The sequence below is a fragment of the Phocoena sinus genome, chromosome 20 (assembly GCF_008692025.1).
Source record: "Phocoena sinus isolate mPhoSin1 chromosome 20, mPhoSin1.pri, whole genome shotgun sequence".
NCBI lineage: Eukaryota > Metazoa > Chordata > Mammalia > Artiodactyla > Phocoenidae > Phocoena > Phocoena sinus.
This window is the reverse complement of record NC_045782.1, coordinates 43098414-43110403: the sequence shown is the minus strand read 5'-3', so window position 1 is coordinate 43110403 and position 11990 is coordinate 43098414. Positions and strand designations below refer to the sequence as shown.

Here is an 11990-nt window from a genome sequence, read left to right as displayed (position 1 = left end):
GTTCCGCAACAAGAGAAGCCACCACAGTGAGAAGCCCGCGCACTGCAATGAAGAGTAGCCCCCGCTCACTGCAACTAGAGAAAGCCCGCACGCAGCAATGAAGACCCAACACAGCCAAAAATAACTAAAATTCAATCTTTAAAAAAAAAAATGGTTCAAGGGACCTCCCTGGAGGTCCAGTGGTTAAGACTCCGTGCTTCCACTGCACGGTTCACCGGTTTAATTCCTGATCAGGGAAGTAAGATCCCACGTGTCATGTAGTGTGGCCAAAAAAAAAAGAAAAAACAATTCAGAAAAAAGTTGACTATTCTCACAGTATTTCTGGTACTGTACTTCTCTGTAAGTTTGGAATTACTAAAATAAATGCTTATGACTTATATTTTTATAATTATGAGAATTATGAGAATTAAATTATGAGAATATTAAATTATGAGAATATTAAAGTTTGAGTTAAAAACCAAAAATGTAGGAATGAAGAATTGAAAATTCTTAATTCAGTAAAATGAAGAACACATCATATAGTTTGTGGACCATCAACGGGGGCGATCACATTAAAAAAGTAACAGGGATGAAAGGCTCACATTCAGAAGTGAAATGGCTAAAATGTCTCTCAGTCAAACATTTAAGGGCACACACAGAAAGACAATTTGCTAAAAGTGAAGATCCTTTTAATTTTTTTAGATGCAGGTTACTTAGATGGGGAAACAGTACTTAAAATTCCATGGAACTAAGGTCAAGCAGAGACCATGACCAAATACTTAACAAGGACACCGTATTTTGATGCTCTTTTTTGGAGTCAGGACAATATCCAAAGACAGGTGATTCTTCCTAATTTGCATCCCTGATGACCACTGAATGAGACCTTTAGTCATCTTTGTATCAATTTCTTAGTCTAGGCATTTGAATCCCCAACTAATTTAATGCAACTCAGTTATTCACTTCATCATATATAATACTTACACATGGAAATAAATTCTTTGATTCCCATGAATAACATTTCAACTATTAAGTTACAAAATGGCAAGAAAGGTTCTTTGAGATCTCCAAGTAAGAAAAAAAAATGAGAGAAGTATATACCACAGGGCTTCACAAATATGAAGCAAAAATGGTTAATCTTTTGTTGTTGTTGTTGTTGTGTTTTTTTAAAAACATCTTTATTGGAGTATAATTGCTTTACAATGGTGTGTTTCTGCTTTATAAAAAATGGTTAGAATCTTGATATAAAATAATTCTTCCTAGGTTCAAATCTGTTGGAATCCTTGAATGGTTTAATACCTAAAAGACACCATTTGTGGGCGTTCTTTTTAAAAAGCCCCAAAGACCTCGCCTGTCAGGAGCAGGTGCCTCTCAGCTGGTGCTGGACAGAAGAGGCTTACGATATTTGCACTGAATCCAAACTCGGTACATTGTCAGTTGTTTCCCTCGATTCACTTGCAACCGGCGATCCACCAGGTTCTGAACCTTTTCCAGTCCAGCAGTAGTGAAAAGTGCGTCCAGTTCATCTAGTTTGGAAAGAGATGTTTATATATTTTCCCCTGAAGAAAAAGCACTGTGCCTACCACTTCCCATGTTAAACGGCACTCTGTGAGATTGCTGTCCTTATTTATAGATTTTAAATGGCTTGAGCAGTATTGTTTAGTTACACATGCAGTAGTGGCTTGGTAGCAGCAAGTCCACATTTAGGTAGGGGAAGGCAAACCATGAGTGAATGGCAGCCTGGAACCCACAGGGAGAACCTCTCTAAAAGTTAGCTGATGAGAAAGAATTTTCTAGGGTTCTACGTACACCTTACAATTATATGCAAAAATTGACATATATGGCATGTCGAGGCCATTTTTTTTTTTTTAGGAGAGAGGTTCCATCACTAACTAAAGGTTCAAAAAAGTATGTGACCTGACAAATGGCCCAGGAATGAAGTATTCATAAGGCACTGGAGGAGGAGGAAACCGGCAGCAGGACAAGCAGCAGAGGAGAGCAGTTCTGAGTTATACCTAGAACCCAGGGGGCCATGAGTTCACCATAACTCAGGTGCTCCTAAGGTACAACCCAGCTTAGAGCCTGAAACAGCTACAGTGGAGTCTTGCAAAATGGGCAGGTTCCTGTTTTGGACAAAGTGATAGAGAGGAAGAGCAGCCAGTAGAAGAGCAAAGGAGGGACAGAAGGATCCGACAAGCTGAGCCTACTTGGAGCAGTGAGTGGTTCAAGGTGGCTGAAGGTAGGCTGAGAGGTGGGGAAGGGCAGAGAAGAGGCTGCGAAAGATAGAAGGGGCCAGATGATTTCACTTCTGAAAGCACACGGAGGAACATGTAATCTGGCCCTGTGGGGGCTGTCAGCATAAAGACGAGTGCTTTCATACCTTGCGTGAAGAAGTACACTCTGGTGCCATCGCCTCTCACATAGAAATTTTCAGACAGACACTGACCTGCAGAGTGATGTGGTAAAGACCAGAGAAACTTTAAAGCACTTTGAATTTCATTGCCAATCAAATGTGCATCAAGATATCAATTTCTTGGGCCAAGAATGGATCCTTTTCTTGGTTACACTCGTACTTTGCAGGAATCTGCAATTTCTCTCCTACAAAGGAATGGTGCTTTGGAGAAGAGCAGCCCAAGGGGAATAATCAAACTTCAGTGTTAGCTAACACATGCAATTCTCAGCCCCCTGTTCTACAGTTCCGTTTCATGATGAAAATAGCTTGTTTTTCCCTCCCTCCCCGATTAAATAGTGCATACACTTTGTTTAAAAACAGAAACAACTTTCTAAACAGCCTTCTGCCCCTCTAAAAACACGTTTAAAAAAACCTCAAGGAATATAGCTAAGTTTAAGGAAATCTGAGACAGCCACTATTCCTGTTTTAGTGACTGTCCTTTTGCATGTCTCTCTACGTATCCACATGCACATTCATAAATATGATCACATATATACTGTTTTTATCAAAGACACACACTTCCCCTCCTGCTGCTAAGCCCCCTGACCTTGTCAATTTAACAACCTGATATGTAATCAATCCTTCTATACCTTTTGAATGTCCAAATAATCTTATTTTTCCCCAGTTACTGTTATACATGGGATTAAGTTTAAAATACCCATGTGCACATTGTTTTTCTCACTTGTTAATATAGCATGGAACTCCCCCCAAGACCAGTGGTATGGGGTCTATCTCATGTGATATGCACAACATTCCCCTATCCAGAGGCAGTCACTTTGTTTCCAAGATTTTGCTTATCATACACATATTATGTGCTGTTTCTTGAATAAATCCCAAAAGGACTGTTGGATTGGATAGATAACACTAGGATGCTTAAAGAAAGGCTGTAACCATTTCTATTTCTACCAATAATGGAAGAGTGTATCTCTTTCTCTGAATCAGCCAGCAATAGGTATCTCATTGTTATTTTTATTTTCTTGAAATTTTGGTTTCAGCCATTTGGATCTGCTCTTTAGTATATCAACTCTAAAACACTTCTTGTCTGTTTTTTGGTGGGTCACTGATCTTTTCCCTTATCAATTTGCCAACAGCCCTGCTTGAAGAGCACTGACATTGTCTTTATCTGTTCCTTTAACTGAAAATATTTGTCCTCAATCTGTCATTTGTCTTTTAACTTTAATGGCATCTTTTGCCATACCACACTTAAAAACTGTTTATGTAATCAAATGCCTTTTTCTAAAAAAGACCTCCCTAACACCTAGATTATACAAGTCTTCAAAAACATACCACCCTTATCATGTATTAAATGGCTTTATGTATGGAGCTATATAATTCGAGAGTCTCTATTTTATTCCACTAATTTGTATGACTATTCTTATGGCAAAACCGTTGTTTTGATTATAGTGGGAAAATACCTTTTTTAAACCGAAGCTGAGCCATGTCATAGCGGCCATAATCTCGCAGAAGCATCATCCCTCCAGGCTTCAGAAGCCTGCTTAGCCTGTTGATAGCCTTCTGCATCCTGTGGGGCAGCAGGGAACGAAGATCAGATCTCCTTAAGGATAGGGTTCCTCTCCCCTGTAGCATATCCCGAAAATCCCTGAAATCTCCTCCGCTCTTGTTTCAGTTATAACCTGAGCACATGCCCAAACCTCTGCTGTGCCTTCTGCTGCCTGCTCACAACTGTGCCTCCAATCCACTGCCTTCAGTATGAAGAGGTCTGAAGAGGCCTGCTTCTTCAGCAGAGGTCCACCGTGGGGGAAGTTACATGCTCTCTGCCTGATTCACTTCCCACTCCTCATGGGGAAGCCAATCCTACACCAGGCTCCCACGGATCTGAGAGGACCCCTGACCACCCGGTATGGACACTGCTAGTTGACCCATCTGCCTGCCCCACTAGGCCCAAGCTCTTTGAATGCAGCCTGCATCCTTCCATCTGTTAAATGAAGACTGAACCTCAAGAACTTACAATTTACATGGTGATACAGTCTATATATGCAAATGAGTACTCTGGGCAGACTGCTTTACACTTCTGACTGCACTTTCCATATACAGAGTCTCAGTGCAGGTTTCAGCTTTAACCACTGCAAAAGTATAAATGCTTAAAACTTACAAAAACCATGTGAAAGTCTATTTAAACACTGAATAATGAATTTTTAATTTTAATGTTTTGTTTCAGTCCATATCAGTTTTTAAAAGTGTACAGCATGTGAGTTTCTGCAATTAATGTTTAAAACCATGCCAGGCTGTTTGGGCTGCCCTCCACCTGCCTTTATTTCTCACTCACAATATCTCTGTCAGGTCAGATGACACAATGCTATCCTAGAGGAAATGTGGGCTAGAGAAAGCCAGTCACCCCCCACCCCCCGCAACTGCCCCGAATGCTACTGCCTCCTTGAGACAGTATTTCACCTTCGTCGGGACAACTGGCTGCCTGTCTAGGAGACTTTAATGGTATCTTTTAGGGTAAACCAACTGACTTTCCTTTTATCTAATCGTGATTTTACGGAATTCTCCTGTACTACAGTTTTCTGAAGAACTTAAACAGAGAACACCTGAGTTAAACTTCACTGTAAATTTTGTGCTGTTAATAAGCTTGTTTTATTGAAAGCATTTAAAAGGCCAATAATGGGATGTTCTCTAATAGCTGTGGCATCCACAGTTCTAAGACATCATGCTATGTGATGGTCAATAGGAAATTTCCACATACCCACTAAGACAGCCCCCTCACTCTCTGGGGATGTTAAACCATAATCATGAGAAGAACCGAGCACTGCAGTCAACAAGCAGAGGTTTAGATGCTAAACCAGAAGTTGGACTCCAAGACAAATTTAGAAAAATAGTTGAGAAGCTCCTACTCCTCCTAGGATGGAGGAGCTTCTTCCTGCCTATCAGAACATTAATAAAATCCTTCTTATTTAGGTTCCAACTCTGACATCCAGGTCCCTGACCAAAGCTTTGTTTTTGCTATGCTACTGGCTAAGGGATCTAAAACTTACTTGTCTGGAATGATTGCTGAGAGAACAAATATGAGGATGATGACATCAAGACTATCCCCGGGCACTGGGTAACTCTTATCTTCATCACACAGGTCGTGAACAAAGGCAAAACACCGAGAAGGATCATATGCTGAATTTGTCTGCAGACAGATGGAAGAGAGGACACAGGCTAGAAAATGTTCACATAGCCTCAAGGAAAGCTATCTTGCTTTAAACGTAATCACCGCCTCTTCCCACTGAGGAGATAGTTCTTGCCATTACGGAAAACATTCTTACTCTTAGGGTAAGAATCAGGAACAACTCTAGGACCCTGTGGAATCTAACTGGTATGCTTAAAATGGAATGTTCCCAACTCCTCTAATTTTAGTCTTTATTCTGATGCGGAGTCAGATCTGAGGACTGGAAAATGACCAGGAAGGTAAGTGACCAAAAGGGCAAAGAGAAACCTCATAAGGAGGAAAACAAAACGTACTGAAAAAGCATGATTTAAACTCCTACTGCAGCGTATTACACAGATCATAGAATTCTCCAGGAAAATCTCTCTCTAGATGTGGAAGATTTAACCTACAATTTATTATCATTAAATTAACTTAGGATAAGCCTCAATATTCGTCTGGTACAGGTTTGCAAGAATAGTTCCAGAAGTGGGAATTCCCTGGCCGATCCAGTTAGGGAATGCTTTCACTGTTAGGGGCCTGGGTTTGATCCCTGGTCAGGGAACTTAGATCCTGCAAGCCAAGCAGTGAAGAAAAAAAAAAAAAATCCAGAATTATTACCAATTCCTGAGCTCCTACGCTAGGAGCATCATACATTATTATAACACACACATTTTTAGGGTAACTTGCCTATCCACATCTCTCTTCTCCAAAAATGTGACTTTGTTCCTCATTGGCCACAGCTAATTGAAACAGGGCAAGTAGACTGTCAGCTGGGTTGAGTCAATCAGACTTTCTGGGGACTTTGGAATCAAGACACTGTCATTGAGGGGAGGTTTTGGGAACACGTGAAGAGGGGAGACTTGTAAGGGACTGGGAGGGGCAAGTATGCTGAGGCCAAGGCCACGTGCAAAACCAGGAAAAACTTATTAGAGAAAGCTGGTCTGCAAAGAAAAAACAAAACAAAAGGCAAATGGGCAATGAGAGATAAGACACTGTGAACTTGAGGGAGGTATTGTGATAGGAGGGGGCGGCAACATCTCACCAGCCAGCCAGTTTGCCTTTGGTACCTGACACCTTTTCAGGGCTGAGTTTTAGTCCTGGCTACACTTTACGCCCTTGAGTTCTATGACAATCCCTTTAGCTGAGTTTGTCTAGAAGTTTCTGTAACTTGTAACTCAAAGAATCCTGAATGAAATAATCATCTCATTTTAATCCTTAAAACATGAGTTTGGGTAGGTCAAGAGACCCGCCCAAAGTTTCACAGCAGGCAAGCAACATATTCTGTATTCACATTTGGTCCTTTCCTCTACTCCATGATGTTTCAGTACATCTTTTACTTTCAGACCACAGTACAATAAGAAAATAGCTAGAGACCTTGACTTTTAGCAGACCCTTTCCCCCTTAAGTCAGTGAAAATTAGTGACAGGAGCACTGCACTTACCTGGACCAGTTCTACAGCTGTGGAAGAAAAATCACAACAGTAAACAAAGAGTCTTGGGTCACTGAAATGGGCAGAAAAAACAGCAGAACAATTAGATTACAAACTGTACTATGTCTATCCTCTTTCCTATGTAGCAGAGTTAAAATATGAAGGTACCATATATTAACAATGCAACAGGTTTAATACCCACTAATTTCCCTGATGACAAAGATAACTCATAAATAAAATTAAGTCAAAACAATCCATAAATGGATAATGTAGATATCTAATCTCCTATAACCCACAATTCCCAAGAACCACTATTACCACTTGGATGCAGTAAGAGTTCTAAGAAACAACAACCCCTCACTTTTTTCTTCTTTGCTGTCATGTAGTTAAACTTTACAACAAACTTACTTGTTAGTTTGCAAAATTGGAAAGACTGTGTTTCCCACACCACAACCAACCTGTAGACAGAAATGAACTATTAATCACAGAACTTTCCAAAGAATTAATTCCCTAAAGCTAGATAAATAATCAATAACGGATAATCTTGTCTAATTGTATTAGGGAAGGTGTAGTGACCAGAGCTAAATAGTACTCATGACATTCCCTGCCCTTGACCTTGGGAACCCTTAAAGAGATAGCCATAAAAGATGAGAGCATGGGCTTTCACTAGTGGGAGGGAGATGGTCTGGAAAAAAGGGCATGGGCTGCTTTTACTTTCTGAGTTTTGGCAAATGGTCCTGTAAACAAAACATTTTCTTACTGAGCTCCACTATATCATTATGGGAAAAATGTTTCTAGCAGACTGGGTTGAAAAATTCATGAAGGGAGGACCATGGCAACACTGTCCTAAATTCAGCGCTGGGTGTGGTAATAATAAAAACAGCACCATTTACTAAGGGCTTACTGCGTGCCAGACACTATTCTCAGTCATTTTACATACCTTACTTCAATCAACCCCCGTAACAACTATGAGGCAGAGAGAGGCAGAAGTCCCATTCTGCTGGGTAAGGGACTAGCACAAAGTCATGCCAGAGGACTCAGTCCCAAAACTAGTCAGCTTCTGGTGGAGTGTGTTGTCACTTCTGTGAATATTTGTTACAGTGCCCACCCTAGACACTTTTTCAGGTCTAGCCTAGCCTCTGCCACACATCCAAACTGAGAAAACAAGAATTCTCCCACAATTGAGAGTAGGTACCACCGCAACTAACCTCTCCATCTCATAACTATCTTAGAAGTAACAAAAGCTGTCTTCTGACCTGGGACTCCTTACTAGATGGCAGGTACAGCAGGATGCTACAACTTCTGGATGCAATATAATGCTCCCAGATAGCAGGTGATCTGTCTTTGTTTGGATGACCACCAGGTATCTGGTCTGCATCTAGGGCATTTCATTAGTTCAAACACCTGGAGGTGTTTCCAGGCCAACATAAGGGTCCAGTCTAGTCAGGTTCATCAGTCAGAAGTTACTTTGGTGGTCAGCCTCTCTACTGCCACCCTATGTGCATAGTAAGACAGCCTCATTAACCCCACTACCAGGACAATAAAGGGAGGTTACCTCCAGTATTCGGTAGGTGGCTGAGGATCCAGGAAACTCATCAGCACAGACTTCCAGGTGACGGAGTTTCTGAGTCACATTCTCTTCCACAGGAGGTGGCTGTGTTTTACGTCCAAGGCTGACTGAAGAACAACTGTGCTGTGCTTCTATTATTAAACCAGATCCATCCTCACTGCTTCTACATGCAGGTACTTCACTCCCCTTGTTCTCTGAGAGCAAAGCCTTCAAGTGATTTTGGTTTTGGCTAGGTGCCAGCTCTGGGAATTCAGTAAAAAGCCAATGTCTATCCTTGAAAAACCCATTTTCGTGGATTTTGTAGAAGTCATTCCAGTATTTGTTGGCATTGATCTCATAATCAACTGTAAATAGTTAAGAAGGAATTTTAAGAACCATCTCTCAATATTTTATCTGTATATAGTGTAAATCACCATCCTGCTTCACCAAAATTTGTACTAAAAGTTATACTCAGGTAGAGCCACAGTCTCAGAGCTGGTGGTCATTTAGTCCTACCACCTATCACACTTGAATTTGCTGTGTATCTTGTCCTTCCAGGGAGTTCAACTTCTGCCAGAGAACTTACTACCTATCAAATTTCCCCTCACATCTTTGGATGGCTCTTAACTACTAGAAAATCCTAATATTAAGCAAAAAATCTGTCTAATCATTTCTGATCAAAAGGTCCTACTATTTCTCAGGGCCAAAGAGAACAACTCTTTTGTATTTGAGGACAATTATTTCCCCTTCTAAATCCTCTTTTACAAGCTAAATGTCCCAGGTTCTTCAGTTACTCCCCGTGTGAAATCAATGGTTATGATACAGGTAGCTCTTTACATTATGTTCCTCTGTCAGTGATTCTTTAGAGTGTGGAGCCCAGAAATAAATTCTCTACTACTAATAGAGACTAAAAATGGAAATAGAAAATGCTGACAAAGAGGGGAAAATGTCTTCAGATGAGAAGAGATTTGATGATAGAGTACAGGAGAGACTAAGGTATGGACTATTTAAAAGAAAGCTGCTGTTTAACGTAAGCAGACCTAGATTTCAGTTTTTCCTTTTTACTAATTTATTATTTTTTTGAGATAACACTGGTTTATAACTAGATTTCAGTTTTCTGCTCTTTGCCAATACAGGGCCTTGACTAGTGTAGTAGGAGAATAAAAACCCGAGAAACTGGATTTCAATTCCACCACTACTAACTGCTTACCTCTGGGCAAGGCACTTAATGTCCTGAGGTCCAAGATTCTTTAACTGTAAAAAGAGGATATTGGACTATATGATTTTCAAAATCCCTTTCAACCTTAACTTGCTTTGATCTAGTCTTTGTCAAACTATGTAGGGTGAATATTTTGTAACCGGAATCTTCTAATTGTTGTTCAGAACTCTTTCAGTGGGTACTACTCTCCCATTCCTAGCGCTACCTTCAATTGTCACTTAGGACACAGGCCCAACCAGTCCTAGTTTTTTAGTATCTAGGGATATGTTGCAGTGAAATCATCCACCTCTGCAGAAGGGGCCTCTTTTTCTTTGGCCAGACTTATTTCCACTCTGCTTCATCCATCTTTCCTTGGCAGAAGCCCTAAATCCTCATAGCCATCACACAAAGAAAAGGCACATAATTCACTACTCATTAGCCATCCCCCCAACAATATTTAGAATCTGACCACTTGAATCTAGCTTTAATGGCAACATTTCCTCAGGCGAAGCGTAAAGATGGAGAAAGTATCGATACACCCTCTAAGACAATCATGTGACCACACGGTTGCCACACGCCAGCCATTTTAACAAGGATCTAGTCAACATAACTAAAGACTTAAATCACTAGAAAATACTATCAAGATGGTTATCTTCTTCCAAACAAAAAACCAAAACCAAACCAAAACACGTTCTACGCCCTAACAAGATTTTAAGGCGCAGCCCTTTCCCATCCTTGCCCATCCCCTCCACTCCCGTTCTACCTCCGAATTCTGTATCAGTCCACTAACAAAGACCCGGCGGCCTCGGTTCTCTGGCCTCTCCGGGAGAGCACGTCCAGCAGTACGCTGGCTGTCTATACCACTGTGGGCCCACCTGGGCGCACCTTGTTCCTCCTGGCACACCCGCTGGGTACTGTTCTCCTGGACTTTCCTCTCCGCCGCCGCGGCCTGCTCTTCTGACCACTCCACACTGTCCCTGAGAAAATCAAACGGGTAGCTTAGGGGCCTCAGGTTCCCGCTGCGGGTAGGTGAGTCCATGGCCCCGGAGCGCCTCTCCCGTGGAAGGAGAGCGCCTCGAGCAGGGCAGCAGGACTCTGGCCGGCGGTCAAGGGTTTCTCGGAGCGCTCCACGGCGCCGGGACAGAGGGCGAACCGCAGGCCGGGCGAGGGGCAGGGCGGTTACCAGGCATTGTGGTGGAAGACGCGCGCCGGGTCGCTCAGAAACCGGCTCCCAAACTGCTGCCTCTTCCCGCAGACGGCAGTATCTACTCCTTCAGTGTAGGAGCCGGCCATGACACCGGAGCCGGAAATTCCTACCTTTCCCTAACGCGAGAACTTCCTGCGAGGTCACGCCCCCTTCCGGAAGGCGAGCGGTCTGGGCGGGAAAAGACGGAGGCGGGACGAGGCGAGGAGGGGCGGGGCGGGGCGGCCCTGGGGGCGGGGCGGCCTTGGAGTCGGGCGTCCAGGCGGCGCTCGGGGTCCGTCGGGTCGCGCGGGGCTCCTTGGGGAAGGAGAGGTGGCGGGGTGTCGCCCCAGAGTCGTTTGTCCCTGAAGAGGCCGGCGAAAAAGTGGGAGACGTTCTACTTGAGTCTCCTTTCTAATGCTGGGATCCTCTAACAGTTTCCCTAGTTTCCCTTAAGTTGTAAGGCTGGAAAAATCTAGAATCACTTTAAGAATTAAGGGTACCTAGTTCCACCATAGAGCTAATGACCAAGATAATTGAGGAAGGTAGCAAGCAGGGTGACGAAATAGGGCAGTTTTCCACCTTCTATAGTCAGATTATCACAGTGTGAAAAAGGAAGAAAAAATGTGTATACATGTATATTAAAAAAGTATATATATAATAGTGTGGGACTATATATATATTTTTTCTGGGGGAGGATATGAAATGAATTCTGAGAACACGAGGTTTATTCGTCAAATGAAATCGAATATCCAAGGACAAGTTTAAAAATATAACTACCTTTTTGGATTATCTGTATGAGAGCTTATTTGCACAGTCAGAATTGTAATACATACACATATGTAGTTATATTAATGCATTTTCAGCCTTACATTTCTATTTTGATAATTACTACAAACATTCTCAGAAGAAGAAAGTGTGCTGTCAACATAAGGTAAGGTTAATTAAGAAGACTTCCAGTAGAAGAGTGATGACTACCATTTGTAAGAAGAGAAGGGAAGAGTTAGTTATTTAAGTAATGTAGTACTAGGTTTAGCATACTGGTA

The 11990-nt window shown here is 42.1% G+C and overlaps 1 protein-coding gene across 3 annotated transcripts; it reads right to left on the bottom strand.

Annotated features, from left to right (window-relative positions):
- Positions 1-1132: 1132 nt before the first annotated feature.
- METTL2A (methyltransferase like 2A) lies at positions 1133-11075 on the bottom strand. Of its 3 annotated transcripts, none has more exons than XM_032617778.1 (9): positions 10945-11075; positions 10637-10738; positions 8570-8928; positions 7423-7472; positions 7027-7087; positions 5428-5567; positions 3844-3950; positions 2357-2422; positions 1133-1502 (listed from the first exon to the last, which is right to left on the bottom strand). In XM_032617778.1, the coding sequence occupies exons 1-9, from the start codon at positions 10949-10951 to the stop codon at positions 1348-1350; spliced, it is 1047 nt and encodes a 348-aa protein (XP_032473669.1). In that variant the 5' UTR covers positions 10952-11075; the 3' UTR covers positions 1133-1347. The 3 variants fall into 3 exon arrangements, with proteins under 3 accessions (XP_032473669.1, XP_032473668.1, XP_032473670.1); XM_032617777.1 differs by having other exon boundaries at positions 10647-10738; positions 10945-11069; XM_032617779.1 differs by lacking the exon at positions 10637-10738 and having other exon boundaries at positions 10945-11060.
- Positions 11076-11990: the final 915 nt, after the last annotated feature.